The sequence below is a fragment of the Microtus oregoni genome, unplaced genomic scaffold (assembly GCF_018167655.1).
Source record: "Microtus oregoni isolate MIOR12 unplaced genomic scaffold, Mior012 000072F_ref0000427, whole genome shotgun sequence".
NCBI lineage: Eukaryota > Metazoa > Chordata > Mammalia > Rodentia > Cricetidae > Microtus > Microtus oregoni.
In genome coordinates this window covers 5602454-5623031 of record NW_024543979.1, presented here as the reverse complement: position 1 = coordinate 5623031, position 20578 = coordinate 5602454, and the positions used below count along the sequence as shown (strand labels likewise).

Below are 20578 nucleotides of genomic sequence, written 5' to 3'. Positions count from 1 at the left end.
TGTGTGTGTGTTCACATGTGCAGATGTGTGGATGCTATGACACTTCATGGCACAAGGCTGTCAGAGGAAAACCTTGAGCATTGATTTTAATCTTCTACCATACTGCAGACAGAGTCCCTCATTGCTCACTCCAGAGCATGCCAGGTCAGCTGCCTGCAGGATTCCTGGGATTCTCCTATCTCTGTCTTCCATCTCTCCATAGAGCATGGAGCTACAAGTGGCCATCACTGCACCCAACTTTACATAACTTCTAGGGGATTAACTTAGGCCCTACCCTTGCAAAGTAAGTGCTTCACTCAATGAACCATCCCCTAGCCTCACCTTCTCATACATACAGACAGATTCATGATCACAGGGAAATTAATGAGATGGAAACTAAAAGAACAGCGTGATGAATTAATGACACAAAATGTTGGTTCTTTGAAAATACAAACAAGTTTGATAAACCCATAAGCATATTATAAAAAAATCACAAGAAATTATTTTAATTCAATAATTTTGGATGAAAATATAATATCAAAGACACACTGTTAAATTCAAAGTATGATGAAAGAATATTGAAAATTTAATTCCTAGAAATTCAATATTTAAAAGAATTGTGTACATATCTATATGCACACATCCCCTCCCTAAACTGAAGTGAGCGTTTATAACAGGCTGACTGGGTCAGTTACCACTGATGAGATGGAAGCAATGAGGAAGTCCCAACAGCAGAAAGTCCGGGTCCTCAAATATTTGCTCAAAATTCATTAAGAGCTAAAAAGAGCTAAAAGCAACATTCCACACATTGTTCCATGACATAGAGAAGCCATGCTTCCAACCAATTCTGAGGACAGAGAACACATCTAAGATTTCCCCATGCAATCTGCATAGCCTCTTCCTCCAGACCCCAACCATTGCAGATGTTCTTGGGCACTGGTCGTTTCTGTTCCTCAGCCTACAACTTCCACCATTGTCTTACTAAGAGGGGCATGGGATCGACACGTTGTCTGGAGCGTAGCTGTGTTTTCTATAAGAATATAAGACTACGCTTCTTCAATCTGGGTATTCTCTGGTTTTGGACACACCTTGTGATTTTGCTGCACCTATGCATCGATAAATAATGTGCTCTAAGTGATGGATGTCTCCCAAATCTAAAGTAAGTGAATGTTAATGTCTTTGTCATGATGAAGGAAATCATCATTTTGTATGTGTGTATTAGATTTTCAATTTTGACTAACTTTGTTTTTTATTTGTTTGTCAGTGGGTTTGTTTATTTTTATTTTTCAATTTGTTTGTTGTCCTTCTGTGATTGGGTTTTGTTTATGAGTGTTACTTGGCAACACTCTCCTGTCCTCTGAGTGCTTCTTTCTGTCTTTGGATTTCTACTTGAGATGGATTGATTTTAGTTTGATTCTTTTTAATAGTAATGGCACTGCTATTTACATGCCATGAATCATTGGTTTCTTGTAATGAAGTTTATGAGGCAACAAGCAGGGCTATATGAAGATATGGATCATCAAACATTAGCAAGAAGCTGTTATGTATTTGACACATAAAGGCTTTATGTGTAATGGAGTTCTCCTGAGAACCTGCCACTTGCTTCAAAAACACTGAACTTAGATGCACCTGTTTCAATAAAGACAATTCCTTGCATAATAAATAAAAGGGGTTTTGTGACTTCTGAGACAATTTTCTGATGAGTTTCCACTAGCAATTGACGTCTTTTGTAAATAATAAGACTCTATTAATATTTTAATTTTATGAGTTTGTATTGGTATTCTGTGTACAATTTCACCCAAATTCAACTGCATATTCAGTGTAAAATCTAAGCTATTATAACCTCTTTTTAATAGAAAAATTAATAAGTAAGATTTTGTGTTTACAGTGGGATCATGAAACCAGGACTCAATGCAATTATGGGTCCTCAAGATGGGAGCAGATCTTTGTGAGTATAATGGGAAGCATACAAAGTCCACAGTATCCAGTTTCTGGGCTGTAAAAATCACTCCTATAGGAGTTATCTAAGTACTGTGTGAGTGTGTACGTGTGAGTCTGGTACCATGTGCTGTGGGTAGTGTGCAGGAGGGTGCATTCTAATTTTATACCAAGAGCAGGAAGTCTTACTAGGTCACTTTACTGACAGGAAATGACAGTGATTGGCATGTGGTGTTGGGTCATATTATTATTTAATGTGTCAAGATAGTATTAAAATTAAGAGGATTAAGGAGAAGTTTTGTGGAAACAAGAAATCACCACCAGGCCTAATTCTCAAACTACAGCAGCACATTACCTGTTTGAGTCCCCAAGGTCAGATCACAGGGAGAGGAGGTCAGGTGAATCATGTGCTATATTCATAATTCTGGGATGTATTACAGCACATAATGAACAGAGAGAGAGAGAGAGAGAGAGAGAGAGAGAGAGAGAGAGAGAGAGGAAGAAGGAGGGAGGGACGGAGGGAGGGAGGGAGGGAGGGAGGGAGGGTATTTTTTCGCCATTTGATAAGCAGAAATTTTACTCTGAGTATCTGAAAGCTGACAGCTGTTACTGAAAGGAGGAAGTAAACCACACAACATATGTAACCCTTATAGGTTGTTAGATGTCTTAGCTGCAAGGAAAGATCCACGTGGATTATCAGGAGATATTTTGATAAATGGAAAACCTCGACCTGCTAATTTCACGTGTACTTCTGGTTATGTGCCACAAGTAAGTGCTGGTGGGTTTGTAATTTTAGGTTTCCCTGATTCTATATGGTTAGACATTCAGCTCACAGAATTGTGTGTTTCTAGTTCATTAGATGACACATTAAGGCTTTTCACAATGAATCATTAGCCTGAGGGTGGCATTATTAAGTAGGAAGATGTGGAGAGATTGGAGTATGACATCTGAAGCACAGTACTAGTAATTGCAGGTGTGATTTAATTCTACAAAGGTCTTCTGTTGTCCGATTTTGCCTTTCCTTAAGCTTTCTCCATGGCTTAGATGTTATCTGCAAGTATTTGCAGGTACTATCACCAAAATTCCTGTACTCTACTTGGAAGTCAAATGAGAGGGGGGTGAAAATCATTTTAAATACATCAGCTTCTTTATTTAAAATTACTAAAACCTGAAAGACTATATTTAAGTAAAACATTAAGTTTGGATTTATTATATGTGACTAGGTTACATTTATTAGAGTGATGGGCTTATTGATAACTATCCATAATTAAATTCAAACTTCCTGTTAACCTTAAGATTGACGTGGTGATGCGCACGGTGACTGTGAGAGACAACATAGAGTTCTCAGCTGCTCTTCGACTGCCAATGACTATGACAAAAGATGAAAAAAGAAGGCGGATTAATGAGGTCCTTGAACTTCTGCATCTGGATAAAGTGTCAAATGCCCAGGTAATGTGAAGAAAAGGCTTGAAAGACTCAGAGTCAAGGATGTAAATGAGAGAGAGAGGCAGAGAGAGGGGGAGGGAGAAAGAGAGGGAGGGAGAGAGAGAGAGGAAGGAATTGAGAGAGAGAGAGACAGAGACAGAGACAGAGAGATATGAATCCATGTGTGAATAATATAACATTCTATCAGCGGTTTCCTATAATGTGTGTGGTCAAGGTGGTTGCTTTCTGCATTAATGAGTAAGTAACTGGTTACATGAAGTAAAGTGGAAATTGAACTGGGAAACCTTAATAATGCTTAAGCCTGGTAATATCGTATAATCGAGTATAATCGAGCAGGGAAGAGTGTCCCTCACATGGCCATTTCCAAATGCTCCTCACATGAGCCTCCTCTTCCCTCATCCTTAAACTCTTGACTTTAGAAAATTTGATAAGTGCTTTCTCCTGTTTATTGTCTCTTCCCCTAGAGGACTTGACCCTTGTTGTTCCAGAATGTGCTTCTGCACTGACACAGGACATGCAATGGAGAACTCTGGCTCTGTGTTCACTCTGCATTTATTTCCCTCCAGGGCTGTCCTTGGATTCTTTAGCTTTTACTTCTCACTTGTGTAGTATTTGTTATTTTTTGTAGTCTTTCTTTTTGTGTTTTTATCTCATCCTGTCTCTGGTGCCCAGTTTTAACTATCAACTTGACACAATCTAGAATTAGATAGAATCATCTAGCAGAGAGTCTCAATGAGGAACTGTAGTCAAGTTGACTTGTGGGCATTTCTGTAGGTGATTGTCTTAATTAAGTTAGGCCATGTGGAAAGACCCAGCCCAATGCAGGCAGCGCTATTGTTTGGATTTATTGAGTTGAACACTTATAGGCATGCATGCATTCATCCTCTCTGTGCTCCTGACTGGATGTACCTAGCTGCATCATCTTCCTGCCTTGGTTTCCCTGCAATGGTTTACTGTAGTTTTAAACTGTGTTCTGAAATAAAAAACTTTGTTCTTTGTTTACTTTTTATCTTATCAACTGTACAGAAAAAAGGGTACACTTTGCCCTTGCTCCCTGCTTCCTTATTTTCTGTTAATATTTATTCTCAGACCCTGTGGAAGGTTTTATAGATACAATCACATGCAAGTTGTGCAAATCAATGGATCGAGGGACTCTTCCTGCTAAGACTTTTACAGGATGAGGAAAGGTAACAGAAAGTTGTTGAGCTTCATAGCTGATTGTTGTAATAGCTTACTAGTTTTTTACTGACATATTAAAAAGAATATTTATAGTATTTCATCTCTGAATTCCTCATTTTTTATCCATAAAAATAAGGACATTTCTTTATCTTAGCAATTCTATTCTTAACTAGCAAAGTAAACAAATTCTTAATATCCTCAGCCCTGTCTAATCTATAATCATTTGTAATTGCCAATTTTTTATTATTTCATTGTTTAAAGAATCTGATCAAGCATTTAATTTATTATATACATTGAGTTTTCCAACATTAGGATTGTTTCCCTCTTCTTGTGTCCTCCAAACTGTCCTGCCCCTCGCAATGACATCAAGTCACTGAGAAGATTATATATAGATGCCTGCTGAGCAGACATATGGTAATATGGATGAAAATGGGCTCCCTAGAATAGGATTCTCATGAATTAATTCCTGTAGTGTCTCTTCTTTAGTGGCAGAGAGGAATAGGAAGGTATTGGCTATTGATTCACATGATCCTCTCCATAGTTGTTTATGATGTTTGTGTTATTGAGGATAATAATAGAAAGACTGACATTTACCATACTTTCTTTTTTTCTGAGTGATGGAATTTTGTGTGCTTTGCTCTGTTTATTTACATGGTTTTATGTTTACAATAAGGTCATTTTTTGTTTTATTTTTACCAATAGTTAGTCATTGATCTCAGTTGCTTATTTGTTTTATAAGCAACAATATACAAAGATATTTATTAATTTCTTGAAATTCATGCAATGGAATAGATTGTAAGAATTTTAATATAATTTAATATAATTTCTTAATGATAGCTTTCAAAAAGTGGAGTGCACATGTGCATGCTTTCACTGTGTATGTGCACGTGCACGCGTGTGTGAGTGTTGCCAGAGACCATTCATTCCTGGCCTCTCTGACCCAAAATAATCACACAGAAACCATATTATTTTCAATACTGTTTGACCAATAGCTTAAGTGTATTTCTAGCTAGCTCTTAGATTCTAAACTAACTCATCTCCATTAATCTGTGCATCACCATGAGGTCGTGGCCTACCATCAGGCTCCTGCAGAAGCTTCTGTCTCCTGCAGTGGCTACATGTCTTCTCCCTGACTCCACCTACTCTTTCTCTACATCTCTGTTCAGATTCCTCCCCTTGGCTTTACTCTGTTAAGCCACTGGCTGAAAGCAACTTTATTCAATTAAAGCAACACAAATACAGAAGGGCTTCCCTCACCATTTCCCCTTTCCCATCTAAATAAAAAAGAAACTTTTAACTTTAACATAGCAAGATAACATACAACAAAAGTTATCAAGCAAGAATTATAGTTATAATATTTATATCTACTTTATCTTTTATCATAACTAAGAAAAATTATAACTATATATTCTTTAACTCCATCAAAGACTCCAGAAGGAGATGATATTACCTAAGTTAACAGGAAGTGCAATGTAAGCAACTTACAAAACTCTAAACAATAAAATAATATTATAATAATATTTACCTTAAATTTGTATCAATAGACTAAGATCCATACCAATACAAAGTATTCATCTCTAAAGCATACCCCCCTTTAAATGTAAACAAACATTTATAAATAATCATTTAGGGAATTTTGGCATAGTTCTCTCCAAACTGCTTCCTGCTTTTTGTTGGACAAAGTAATTTTGGTCATTTACAGAGACAACTGATGGTGTCTGGGTCCATTAGTCAGAAAGGAATTCACAGATTCTCATCCTCTGTGGAAACAAAAGAAGAACCTCGTGTTCAAAGCAACAAATCCTTAGATCAAATTTTGAAGTCAAGATACCTTTAAAATCTATATGTTGGTTTAGTTCCCCCTATCCTCCCCTTCTCACTTTTTTCTCCCCATCTCCCCTTACTCCCATCCCACCCCACCCCCAAGATCCCAATTTTTTGCCCGGCAATTTTGTCTACTTCACATAGCCAGGAGGATAACTATATATTTTTCTTTGGGTTCACCTTCTTATTTAGCTTCTCCAGGATCACAAAATATAGACTCAGTGGCCTTTATTTATGACTAGAAACCAATTATGAGTGAGTACATCCCATGTTCATCTTTTTGGGTCTGGGTTACCTCACTCAGGATAGTGTTTTCTATTTCCGTTCATTTGCATGCAAAATTCAAGAAGTCATTGTTTTTTACTGCTGAATAGTACTCTAATATGTATATATTCCATACTTTCTTCATCCATTCTTCCATTGAAGGGCATCTAGGTTGTTTCCAGGTTCTGGCTATTACAAACAATGCTGCTATGAACATAGTTGAGCATATACTTTTGTTGTATCATAGGGCATCTCTTGGGTATATTCCCAAGAGTGGTATTGCTGGACATTGAGCCTATAATTCATGATCCTAGAGAAGCTAAATAAGAAGGTGAACCCTAAGAAAGACATATAGTCATCCTCCTGGAGATTAACTTTCATTGGGCGATGAAAGCAGACAGAGGCAGAGACCCAAATTGGAACACCAGACTGAAATCCCAAGGTCCAAATCAGGAGCAGAAAGAGAGAGAGTATGAGCAAGGAACTCAGGACTGCGAGGGGTGCACCCACATACTGAGACATTGGGGATGATCTATCGGGAACTCAACAAGGCCAGCTGGACTGGGTCTGAAAAAGCATGGGATAAAACCAGACTCGCTGAACATAATGGACAATGAGGACTGCTGAGAAGTCAAGAACAAGGACACTGGGTTTTGATTTTACTGCATGTACTGGTTGTGTAGGAGCCTAGGCAGTTTGGATGCTCACCTTACTAGACCTGGAAGGAGGTGGGAGGTCCTTGGACTTCCCACAAGGCAGGGAATCCGGACTGCTCTTTGGGTTGATGAGGGAGGGGGACTTGATTGGGGGAGGAGGAGGGATATAGGAGGTGGTGGAGGGGATAAGGCAGAAATCTTAAATAAATAAATAAAAATCTTAAAGGAGTTAAAAAGTTTCTAATAAGGCAATGTGGAATTTTTGCTTAAAAAAAAAAACCCAGTGTGTGTCTGTGTGCCTGTGCATTGGTGTGTTGTATATGTTCCAGTGTGTCAGTGTGATGTATTTTGTATGTGTTATGTAATATGTGTGCATTTGTGTGTGTTGTGTAGTATGTGGTATTGTGTTGTACAGATTGCCTATGTCTTGTGTTTCTTGGGAGACTGAGCAATAACTACTAAATTACTACATATACTTCTTCTCCTGTCGCATCTTGCTCATTCCTTAAACATAGATTTCACTGTGCCAGCCTTTGATTGTAATAAATCATTACCCTAGAATATGTGACTCGATAAAAAAACAAACAGTAACTGTCATTAGCATGGGCTTCATGTCAAGTCTGACCTCTGATTCTTTCTACTTACTTGGAAAAGTAAAACTTCCTTCTTCTCCCAGGTGCCCATCATTTTTCTCCTCAGGATAATTATATAACAAAATCTTTTATTGCTTGAACAAGCTCATTCTCCAAATGACAATGACCTTGGATGTTCTTGTTGATAATGATGGTCATTGTTGCTTTAGCCTAGATCTAAAGAGCTCAGGAAAATGACCAGTATAGCAATGGAGTTGGTCACTGAGCATCCCATTTTGTTCTTGGATGATCCCACCACTTGCTTAGACTTGAGAACTACTACTGATGTCATCTCGGTTCTGAAAATGTAAGTACCATAGGAAAATTGAGTTTTATTCACTTAATAACTGGTTGCTGGTGTGTATTTTTGGTACAAGAGATCCAGATGTAAGTAACAGAATGTGTTATTGTTTATTATAAGGAAATTTAAATTAACAAGTAATACACATCAAGAGCAATGAGAAAAAAGAGTACTGTATGGAGGAAAACTCATTTGTTTTGAGGCAAAGCATGTTTGGTGCGTCTGAAACATAAATAGACCACGTTGACCAGAACCCAGTGGTCTGGGGGTATGGAAAGTTGCTAGTGCATTGAGACACTACATACTGACTGGGTGACTTGACAGAAGTTAAATTTATTACAGTTCTTAATCCTGGTATCCACAGACTGTATCTACTGAGGCCGGGGTCACTGAGTTGTAGAGGGCATCTCCTCCCTCTTTCTGTGTCTATGCCTTGATCTCTTAGTTACGTTAGGACACCCTAGTTTCCAATTATATCCACGTTTTATTTTCTTATATGTGAAGTCTTCAACAAATGAGTCTTTAGAAGGATACAATTCAGCACTCCACATTCCTAGTTAAAGTGAGGGGTTTGGTTTGTTGGATGTAGATTGCCTAGACCCCCTGGGCCACTGGAAGTACTAATGTTTTCCATGGCAGGGGATGTGGAAAAGCTTCTGAGTTTAGAGCAGAGCAATGCATCATAGAGAAGGTTCTGCAGCTGCACGATAGGGATGTAAAATGTCAGCAGGAGGCTGAGATGTAGGGTTTCCTTATTTTCACACCAGTTTTAAGCACTGTTTTTGGTTATTGGTGCTTGTACAGATTTTAATGAAATGGTAGTTCAGCTTATTTTGTCCTATCATGGAATTAAACCAATGATCAATTCCAGGATTGACCCTCTCTAATTGATCACTTGTTCCATTGCTAGACCTTTGAAACCTTATCAACAGAGAGAGGAAAATTATATTAGAATCACCTCATGCTGATATTGTGAAAGTTGAAATGAGATTATTGCTGAAGTGTTTAGAGGGAGAGCAAGTGGTTAGGAAAGTGAGTCATATCATAGAGCAGTGAACACCAATTCCTGAAGAGGCTGGTGCGTGATTGAGGGGAATTGTGCTTACAGTCACAGTTGTAGTGTTTGCTCTGTCACTGGTTCTCAAGCCTGAGTGATGTTGTCAGTCACCTGGGCAGCCTGTTCATGAATGGATTCTCTGCACTGACTCCCAGGTACTTCGGTACAGTGTCTGAGAAGACTGCTCAGGGATCTACATAGTAACACTTGAGTGAACTACTGAATTCTCCCACTTTGGGAGTCCTAGTCTTTAAATAAAAGCTTTAGCTTGGTTTCTCTATCAGGTGCATAATACAAGTGAGATGAGGTATTTTTAGGAAAATTCAAGCTGAAATAGAAACAGAGAGTATAATTTCAGGAATAAAATATTTGTCAAGAATCTCAAAATTCTTCTGTCCAGTGACTTTTCCTTTCTTTGAACTTAGGATGTCTAGGAGGGGACGGACAATCATCTTCTCCATTAATCAGCCCCAGTACTCCATCTTCAGACTGTTTGACAGTCTCACCTTAGTGGCCTCAGGAAAAGTTATGTTTCACGGGCCTGCGCAGGAGGCTTTGGAGTACTTCAAATCTGCAGGTATTTGGCTGTGAGAGCTCCTTCATTCATGGGATCTGGGACAGCACAGGGGTTTTTAGGAATGCTGCTTGGTCCTCAGGCAGACTCACTGTGTGTGGGCTTCTCCCTTTGATTTACCTTTGGTTAATTTTGTGACAGGATTCTGTTATTATGCAGCACAGGTTTCTTGGCAGTTCTCCTTTCTTTTTTCTATCCTGTATCGTGCCTGTGTCATAGGATTTTTACTGAGCCTCTTGTTCTGCTTCTCAGTGTGGTGACCCTCTTAATTAACTTGTCGGCTCTGGCCCAGTTATCCATCACTTGAGCAGCTTTGAAAAGGCCCGACATCATCATATTCAGGTTCACATAGCAAAAGGTGGTTTTTAGCTTTTCCTTAGTGTCCTGATTCTGAGGAGGTGTGGAGGAGACCTTACTTAACTTGGTAGTAACTTTGCATTTCAGGTTTAGGCAATGTTTAGGGGGCTCAAGTCTTGCTTCTGTGGACTCATGTTTTTGTTCTGCCTGGTTTTTACACACTCAGATTCGATGATAAAATAGTTTTTAATGGTTTATGTCATCAATTTCATCTTAGAGAAATGTGAATGCATTTATGATTATCTTTGACAACAAATATAAATTAAAATATTTGCTGTCCATTGTTCTTTGTTTTTGCTTAATTTTTGTCATTTAAAAATTTGTGAACATTTGTGTATCTATGGAGTCCAATAAAAATTTAGGCCTAATTCAAATGATTCTTTCACAGGAAGATTTCACATGTCTATACCTATGTCTAGTCTAGGTCTATGACCAAAAACATATGTATATGATACATATTGTACACAATAGAGACTGTGAAGCAGAGATTATTGCACTATTGTAAGTGTATATATAATAGGAAAGGATAAGTAGTGGGGGAAGAGAAAGAAAAAATTCTTAGATTCTGTCTCCCCAAACTTTCCTGTGCTTTGGAAGAGGGTCCTTACATTTGTGATCTTGGTCTGCCTTTTCTGTAGGTTACAACTATGAGTCTCACAACAACCATGCAGACTTTTTCCTGGACATCATTAATGGAGGTTTCTCTGCTCTACTAGACACAGAGGAAGATGGCCATGATGGTATATGAGTTTTCTAGGGTCACAAATTTTTGTCTAACTGATTTCATTAAAACAAAACCATGTGTCTCATTAGAATATATATTTTATATTAATTAACTGTCCTAAAATTAGCTAATGGACATTGGTATTAGTTAGTGTTGGGTGTTTCTTTTATTTAATTTACAAAAAAACATTTGCATGATATTGTCACAAGGGAAATTTTGGGTTAAAAGTAAATATTCCTCTTGTCAAGTTATTCTTTCTACTGTTTTAGATAGGGTGTGCTTACATAGACAGACTGGCCTAAATGTGTGTTCTTTCTTCCTCACCTGTCAAGTGTAGGTATTACAGAACTATGTCACTATACCTTCCTTTGTTTATACCATTAGATACTTGGCAATTTTATATTTGCATATACATTTGCATATATATTCACTTGAAGCAAATAGCAGAAAACAGACATTTATGTTAAAACATATAGATCCATCAGAGAAGGAGGACTTTGAGAATTGGGATCTGGTTTGGAAAAGGCCATTCGGTTTGTTGTATCCATGGGGTAATGACAGTAGTCAGGTCACTTTTCTACTCTGTAAAGAATTATACAAGAGTAATATTTTTATTCTCAAAACATGATGGGCTGAAGATGTAGCTCAGCTGGGAGAGCGCTTGCCTAGCACACACAAAGCCTTGAATTAGGTTCCTAGCAGTACATAGCAGAGTATGAAGATTCATGCCTGTAATTGCAGCACTTGAGACAGAAACAGGAGGACCTAGAGAAGTTTAAGATCACCTTCAGCTTTCATGGCAACTTTACAGGCTGTCTAGCTACATGAGACTGTCTCAAAGAAAAACTGACACATAATTTATGTTATTCATAAAAAGTGTCTCAGAAAAATCAGATAAATTATTGTCTGTTTCTTGTCTTTATTCTCCTTTATCTCAAAGTCGAGAAAGATAAAGAGCTCTCCGAGAGACAGCACCAAGTCAGAGAAAACTTAGCCAATATGTATGCCCAGTCTTCCTTATACAGCAAAATGAGAACTGAACTGGATCCACTCTTGGGGGAACAGATGTCAGGGAGGAGCTCAGCCTTGGAGATCACGTGTGTCACCCCTTTCTGGAATCAGCTTGGATGGATTATCCACCGTTCATTTAAAAATATCAAGGGTTTTCCACGGATCATTATAATTAAGGTAATCTGATGAGTTATTTTAATTGTATTGTGAAAAACTCAGATGGGAGCAATATGTTTCTGAGTCAGTCTACTGCAGGGCCACACTTATCTTTTGCCCCTTCCATGTGTTTGTCATCTGCACTCTGCCTGGCATAGAGACATATCCAATAAAGCAAGTAGACCGCTATTAAGGTTTTACTTATGGAAAAGATTTGTAGTGGTTTTTTTTTATTAATAGGAACTGTAATGACTAATCCAAGTAGAAGACTTAATTCAGGAAAAGACAAAAAGAAACTCAGCACACCTTGGAGTCTCACACCTGTCTGCTTTATTTCAGCAGCACATCCTACAAGTTCAAAATCTAGGAATGAGTCAAGGAGTAAAAGGCATTTTTCTTTATGTAGTGTTCCTTGTGAGCGGTGGATGGTAACTGGATAAATAGATAAAACTGTAGCCTGTCAGATGAAAGAATGGACTTGGGGAAAGTTTAAGTAGAGAAGGGTGGAGATGACTGGAGAGGGAAAGGACGGTTGGTCTGTGCTTGAAATCATGTGGTGAGGAGACAGGGCCATAGAACAGCTCTGAGGGAGCCTGAGCATCCACTGCCTGAGATGTACCTGCTGCAGAGTGCTGTTCCCTCATCAGGAGTCCAGAGTGTGAAAGCAGCAGCTACTCAAAGAGTGCAGCTCACACACACAGTAACTGGACTGAACAATGCTCTTCCCTGTCAGCGACCTGGAACTGGGAGGAGGTGAAGTTCTACTTTACGGCTCTGTAACAAGGATCATCATGACTTACGATTTTGTTGTTTTAACCTCAATATCACACATATATGTGGTTATTTCAGCTCATTGGACCACTGCTTATTCAATTATATTTTATTTTATGATGATGTTGATTCTGTCATGTTAGTGTTTGATCCTGGCCCAGGCCATGACCATTAAAGGGCAATCCCTCTATTGTGGCCTACATCCCTGTCCCTGTCCAACCAGAATTTATAGTCAGTTCTGCTGTAAGTGTTCTGTTAGTTTGTTCTCAGGCATTTAGTTTCTTTTGAATACTGAAAGGTCAAGTACTGTTGACTTTAATGAACACCACTTACTTCTTAACATGTGAGCTGCCCTTCTCATATTTTAATGTTGCTTTCTTCTCTGTGTATGTAAATATTCTGACCATTACTGCTCCAAATACTTTGTTCTTTATACTTGGGCATTTGTGTCATAAAAGGGGAGCATTTTTATGTCACATTTTTTGACAACAAAAAATTGATATGATTTGGAAATGGGTGAGTTACATTCATTAAACTGATTACTCATTGTTTAATACTGAGGCAGTATCATAAGGTAAGTAGTGTATGTGTTTATGTCTATGTGTGTGAGTGTTTGAGCAAATTGCAATTAAAAATTAAAGACTATTTTTTCAATTTTTATTTATTTATTTTTTGTATATAAGTATTTTGCCTGTATGTTTAACTTTTCATCATGTGCATGCCCACGGTGGCCAAAAGAAGGCATCAGATCCTCTGAAACTGGAGCTACACATGGTTGTGAAGGATCATTAGGGTACTGGGAACTGAATCCCAGGTTCTCTGCAAGAGCAGCAAATGCTCTTAACTGCTGAGCCTTATCTCCAAGCCCTGGGATTTTGGTTTCTAATTTATCAAGTTACATGTTAGAGTGCTTTCCTTAGATCATAATATTCTACTTCTAAAACATTATCAGAGCAATAATGGAGTCTTTCAAATAAGTTGCAGCATCATGTAGTCTTGCTCCTTTACTAAGTGAAGTACCATTTAAAGCCATTTTAACCCAAAACAATACAAAGTGGTGCAGGCTCCTTGTGATTGTCTGCACAGACTGAGTAGATGGAGTAGATGAAGGTCTGGAAGAGCTGGCAGCTTAGATGAGACTTGAGCCCAAGGTGGTCTGATTAAAGCTGATGGAGCATCAATCACTGATGTGATGGTCAAGGGGAGCATCGAGGGACCCAGAGGATGCTGTATGAAAACTTTGGTGACAGCAATAGTGCTGGTTCCCACGCAGGCACAGAATTCCCTGAGGTGGCACAGGTGAGGACCACCTCACCCCTTCTTAGCACACAAAATGCCCACTGCTGGGAACTGTGTTGTGAGTCATTTTTAATTTCATTATTTGGTTTGCACTTGAGGGGATTAGCATCTAGGGTATGTTGTGAGGGCTCTGCCACTGAGCTTCCCTTCTGGCCTGGGGTGCACTATAAGAGTAAAGAAATCATGAACTAGTTTGAGCCACTTGAAGTAGAAAACTACAAATGTTCGCTGGCACCAGAGCTGAGACCTCAGTTTAGGTGAAGACTTTCTGTCTCTTAACTGTGTTTGTTCCCTAAGCTCCCCAGGTACCTGCATTCTCTCCCACCCTGTATCATCCAGGTTTTAGTACCTGAACTGAGTCCTTCACTGTCGGTTCCTGCTGGAGCACTGGGAGAAGTCTTAGCTTTCCAGAGTCTACTGTTGGAGCCTCAGATTGCAAAGAACTTCATTTTCAGTTTAACATACAAGCAGTCTAGTAACGTATGTGTTTTGTATTCTTCTAGGAATTCTGGTTAAAATATAGTGTTTATCTCACTGGAGAGATCTGATCAGGAAACCACATATCTTAAGATAATCAGCAGTGTGTAGAATACTACTTTCCTCTAATGTAAACTTTCTCCCTGTATTTTTTTTGAAAGGCAACTATCACAGCCATAGTGGCTATCATTTTGGGTACAGTTTTCCATGTCCTACGAAATGATTGCACTGCAGTCCAGGGAAGGTAAGAAATTGAGAAAATGCTGTTACTTTGATCAAGCTTATATAAATCCATCAAGAATTGTAATTCATGATAAGAACAGAGTTATGTTCTATCATGTTGTAGAGTTTTCACTGACGGATGAATGGAAGAACTCACTTTTTCACATATGTTTGTGTGTATGAAACTATACACTCCACACATTTCACATTTTACCAGTTTTATTGTATGGAGTAGCTTCATGTTATGCGACTATCACCACACTTGATATGTAGGTAATTTTTCTTCTTTTTTAATGGAATCCTGCATTTCTGAAAGAAGACTCCCCACACTACTCTCTCCTGATTCCTGGCATCAACCATTTTATTTTCTGTCATTGAGCATGACTAACGTGGGAACCCTCACTTAGAGTCACATAAGTGTCTATGTTCTGCTGTTGTTTTGATGTGGGTTTTGTTTCTTTTGGCTGTCTTCTTTCCATTAGTGCAATGTCCTCAGGGCTCCTCTAAGTGTGGCATGTATGGGGATTCCTTAGGTTCTGGAAGGCAGAATAATAATCTATTTTGTGAATATGCCAGGTTGCTTCCCATTCATCGTGGATGAAAATGTGGTTCACTGTCATCTTTGTCTACTATGAACCATGCTGCTGAGCCTGAAAGTCCATCTCTTTGAGTTCTGGCATTTTGCTCTTTAAGGTAGAAAGCTAGAGTTGCCAAATCATAGGCCATTGTGTTAATTGTTTGAGGAACTGCTATCCTGTCTCAAACTCTACTGTGCTATTTTAAATCCTCATCAGCACAACACAAGGGCTTCAATATGTCCACATCCTCACCCAAACTTATGTTCTTTCTTGTTTTGGATAAGATATCTAAGAAAAGTAAATCACATTCCATTATAGTTTATGAAGTGTCTGTATAACCCATTTTTTCATTTTAAGATGCAATGTTTCCTTTTCACTCCAAGATTATTTATTGATTTATCTAGCATATGTATGTGTGTGAGCATGTATGTTCTATACCAAGCACATGGAGGTCAGAGGACAATGGAGAAGAGCTGATCCCTCCACCACAGAAGTTTCAGGGATTATACTCAAGGACGTCAAGCTTGGCAGCAGTCATCACAGCTGCTGAGCCATCTCACTGACCCTTAATTTTTCTCTACTAAGTTATAGGTTTTTTTTTAATTTCTAAGATGTGAATTTCCCAACAGATAAATGATCAACATATATTTCTTCTCTTTTGAATATTTTAAAATTCTGTTTATAATGTTTTAACTTAAATTTTAAAATCAAGGCATTTTCAAAATATATGTGTTCGATTGATACAACATCATTTATAAACAAATGTCTTTTAGCAGCTGTTGCTCCTTCCTCAGACATCAAACAATTCAAAGACAACACACTAACATAGAGTATCCAAATTCTCTGTGTATTTTCCATCATCATATGACTTTATTTTAAACTCATTTTTTTATTTTTATTTTTACTTTTTGGTTTCTTGAGACAAGGATTCTCTGTGTATGTTTGGTTGTCCTGGTACTCACTCTGTAGACAGGCTGTCCTTTTATTCCCAGAGATCTACCTATCTCTGACTCCCAAGTGTTGGGATTAAAGGTATGTGCCACCACATCCAACTACTCTATTTTTTTCTTTTAAGAATTTTATTCTTTTTTTTTCCTCCTAAGACTACATATATTTTTAAACACACAGTAAACTGTTTAGTGGTTTTCTTCAACTTTGAATTTATCTTTACTATGTATCTCTCTTTTTCTGACCACAAGAGTCTTTAACTTACTAAGCAATATGGCTAGGATTAAAGCCATGGATTTGATGACTGGATCCTCCCATTACTTAGCTTCTTTCTGAGAGACTAGCCTCATGGCAGAAGTATTGGCCAGAGCCATGTTTATTGCCACAACTCTGGCATTTCAAGGTCCCTTCCACAACCAAAAAGTATACAGTCAGCTTTTCATCAGCACTATTTAAGTGTTTCACGACAGGACCTTTTAAAAGAGCTGCAAAAGCTGACTCAGGAGGCCTCTCTAAAATGAGAGTGTTTGCCTCTAGCAAGCAAAGTCTACCCAAGAAAGTGCTGCTATCAGGAAGCCATGTTTAACTCTATTCTTTTCTATCCAGAATAGCTTCCCAAGCTCTCTCAGGCTTTTTAGTGGATTTGATCAGCCCCACTTCGGCATGGCATTCTATTGACTGAGGTTTCTGTCCTGCCAGTTCCCACAGTCATTAAGTTCCAAAGAAATCACACAGAGATCTACATTAATTATAAACTGATTTGCCTAGTATCTCAGGCTTCTTATTAACTCTTTTAACTTATATTAGCTCATAATTCTTGTCTGTATTAGCAACGTGACTTGGTACCATTTTTGGCGAGGCAGTCACATCTTGCTTCCTCTCTGTCTGGGTGACAACTGCAGACTGATACTTCCTTCTTCCCAGAGTTCTCATTGCCCTGCCTATACTTCCTGTCTAGCTACTGACCAGTCACCATTTATTTAAAATACAAGTGACAGAATACAGACCATTGTCCCACAGCATAAGTGTTTGGTGGTAGCTCTTAAAAGAGCTGCACGGTTTTTGCAGCTAAAGCTGAGTAAGAAAGCCTGTATTAAAGGAGACATGCTTTGCCCTAGCAAACAGAACCCACCTGAGAAAATGCTGCTACCAAAAAGCCATGCTTAACTCTGTTCTTTTGTGTCAAGAATCACTTCCCAAGGTCTTTCAGGTTGTATGTGGATGTAGTTTTCCACATTGGCACTATCTGATGACTAAGGTTTCTATCCCACTTGATCCCATAGAAAGTCCCAAAGAAACACACAGAGGCCTACATTAATTATAAACTTGTTGACCTATTAGCTCAGGCTGCTTATTGACTAACTCTTACATCTTAACCCATAATTCTTGTCTATGTTAGCCATGTTGCTTGGTACCTTTTATCAGTGAGGCATTCTCATCTTGCTTCCTCAGCAGCTGCATGACAACTGAATTTTGGGCCTTTCCTTTTCCCAGAATTCTTCTGTTTTGGTTACCCACCTATACTTCCTGACTGGCTACTAGCCAGTCAGCATCTTATTAAACCAATACAAATAATCTTTACAGGGTACAACACCATTTTCCCTCAGTAGATTAACTTTAGTTTCAAGTTTATTTTGTTAGATATTATGATAGCTGATGGAGTAGGATCTATGTGTTACTTTCATTTGGTTAACAAAGAAACTGCCTTAGCCCTTTGATAGAACAGAAAATTAGGTAGGCAGAGTAAACAGAACAGGATTTTGGGTAGAAAAAAGTGAGGCCAGACGCCATGGAGCCAGCTGCCAGGTCAAACATGCTGAATATTTCCTGGTAAGCCACCACCTCATGGTGCTACACAGATTATTAGAAATGGGTTAAGCAAGATATAAGAATTAGCCATTAAGAGGCTGGAACTAATGGGCCAGGCAGTGTTTAAAAGAATACAATTTGTGAGTTGTTATTTCAGGTGTAAAGCTAGCTGTGCCGGAGCTGGGTGGGACAAAAGCAGGCCTGCTCACCTTATCACTACAGATACCTACACCAGCTTGTTTCTTAGGTTCATTTGATTGGAAAATATTTCCCAACTGTAACAAGATTAATAAAACCCTGAGATAGATATTGAGGTTCAACCTGAAGACCAGAAAATAAAAGCAGCTAGCCATTGGCACTTACCTCTACCTCAGTCCAAAATGGCAATTCTGCCTCCAGAAATCCTCACAATGAGACTGTGCTGGTCTCTTCCTGTCTTATATTCCACTCAAGAGCTAAGATTAAAGGTGTGTACCATTGCTTCCCAGTTTCAATGGCAAACTGTGGCTATTGGGATTAAAGTGTGTATCACCACTGCCTGATCTGTAAGGCTAACCAGTGTGATTCTTTTACTCTCTGATCTTCAGGCAAACTTTATTTATTAAAATACAAATGAAATATCACTACATTTCCCTGTTTTGTCTAAAATAAAAAAGAAGGCTATAACTAATATAAGAGAAACTATATACAATAAATCTAATAATTAAATACAGTATATACAGGCTAAAAATGTATATTCTATTTGTATTTGACAAATTCAGAGAAAATAGTCAGTATCTATCCTATCTTGGTGATTCCAAAGTCTTATACCTAATATACTTTCTATATTAAATTACTTTCTGTGTCAGGTAAACAAGGAAAACTATAACTGTAATTATCTAGTCTTTCACTCCTTCAGAGATCCAAGAAGGAAATAATATTAAGTGAGTAAGCATGAAATGTAAGCAAGGAAATTCCCAAAAATGTGAGAAATGATAGAAAAATCTGGCTGTCTGGACAGTACCCAGTGTTCCTCTGCAATGTTGAGTCATCTATCTTGGACCTAATATATCTAAAAGATTATCCTGTAAAACAGGATATTCTGAAGTGCTGTCCCTCTTTGTCTTGACAGTGTTTGGCAATCACTTTCTTTTGGGTCCTGCTTGTCCAGTTAGGAAAGCATACTGTCAGCAGTTGAAACAAGGGTATTTTCTTGCCCAGTGGTTTACTTTTGCCACAGAGAAATTAAACTCCATGTGGAGTTTCTTCTACCTCAGTTTGAAAATGATAACCCTGCCTCCAGGAATCTCAGAATGAGACTGATCCTGAGAGCTGTCTCCTTCCATTTTATATTCCTTTCTAGTGCTGAGAATAAAGGCGTGTGCCACTACTGCCTGGTTTCTAAGTCAGAGTAGTGTGGCTAGTAGGATTAAAGGTTGTGCCACCACTGTCTGGTGTTTATGGCTGATCAGTGTGGCTGTTTTACTATCTGATCTTCAGGCAAGCTTTATTTATTATGTTACAAGTGACCTATCACTATACCCAACCTTTTACTTTGAGGTAATATCTATCTTTGAGGTATGTTTCTTGTATGCAACAGAAAAATGAATCCTGTTTTTTTTTATTCATTCTGTTAACCTCCGTCTTTTTGCAAGTGAATTGAGTCCATTGATATTAAGAGATATTAATGACCAGTGTTTGTTAATTCCTGTTATTTTTTTTCCATTTTTGGTGATGATGGTGGTAGAGTGTATGTATGTTTCCACTCTCTGGTTTGTTGGTATGAGGTTATCTATTGTCTGTTTTTGTGAATACAGCTAGTTTCCTTGGGTTGGAGTTTTCCTTCTAGTACTTTGTACAGGGCTGGATTTGCAGATAGGTATCATTTAAATCTGGTTTTATCATGGAATATCTTGTTTTCTCCACCTATAGGGATTGAAAGTTTTGCTGGGTAGAGTAGTCTGGGCTAACTTCCAGGGTCTCTTAGTGTCTGCAAATGTCTGTTCAATACCTTCTGCATCGAGAAGTCAGGTGTAATTTTGATAGATCTGCCTTTATATGTTACTTGGCCTTTTTCCTTTGTAGCTCTTAATATTCTTTCATTATTCTCTATATTTAGTGTCTTGATAAGTATTGGTAAAGGAACTTTTTTTGGTTCAATATTTTTGGTGTTCTGTAAGATTCTTGTATCTTCATAGGCATGTCTTTCTTTGGGTTGGGAAATCTACGATTATTTTGAATATGTTTTCTGTGCCTTTGAGCAGGAGTTCTTTACCTTCTATCCCTGTTATTCTTAGGGTCAGTTTTGTTGTGGTGTCCCATATTTCCCAGATTTTTTTTGTGTTATGAATTTGTTGGATTTAACATTTTCTTTGAGCCATGAATCTATTCTCTATT

The 20578-nt window shown here is 38.2% G+C and overlaps 1 protein-coding gene across 2 annotated transcripts in view; it reads left to right on the top strand.

Annotated features, from left to right (window-relative positions):
• The window catches only part of LOC121440958 (ATP-binding cassette sub-family G member 3-like), a 41366-nt gene that overhangs the window by 7050 nt on the left and 13738 nt on the right, over positions 1–20578 (top strand). For both annotated transcript variants that reach the window (XM_041642043.1, XM_041642044.1), the window contains exons 3-10: positions 1868–1927; positions 2571–2685; positions 3214–3366; positions 8089–8225; positions 9702–9853; positions 10846–10947; positions 11872–12119; positions 14807–14889. In XM_041642043.1, the coding sequence (XP_041497977.1) occupies positions 1868–1927; positions 2571–2685; positions 3214–3366; positions 8089–8225; positions 9702–9853; positions 10846–10947; positions 11872–12119; positions 14807–14889 (1050 nt within the window). The remainder of the gene's footprint in view (positions 1–1867; positions 1928–2570; positions 2686–3213; positions 3367–8088; positions 8226–9701; positions 9854–10845; positions 10948–11871; positions 12120–14806; positions 14890–20578) is intronic.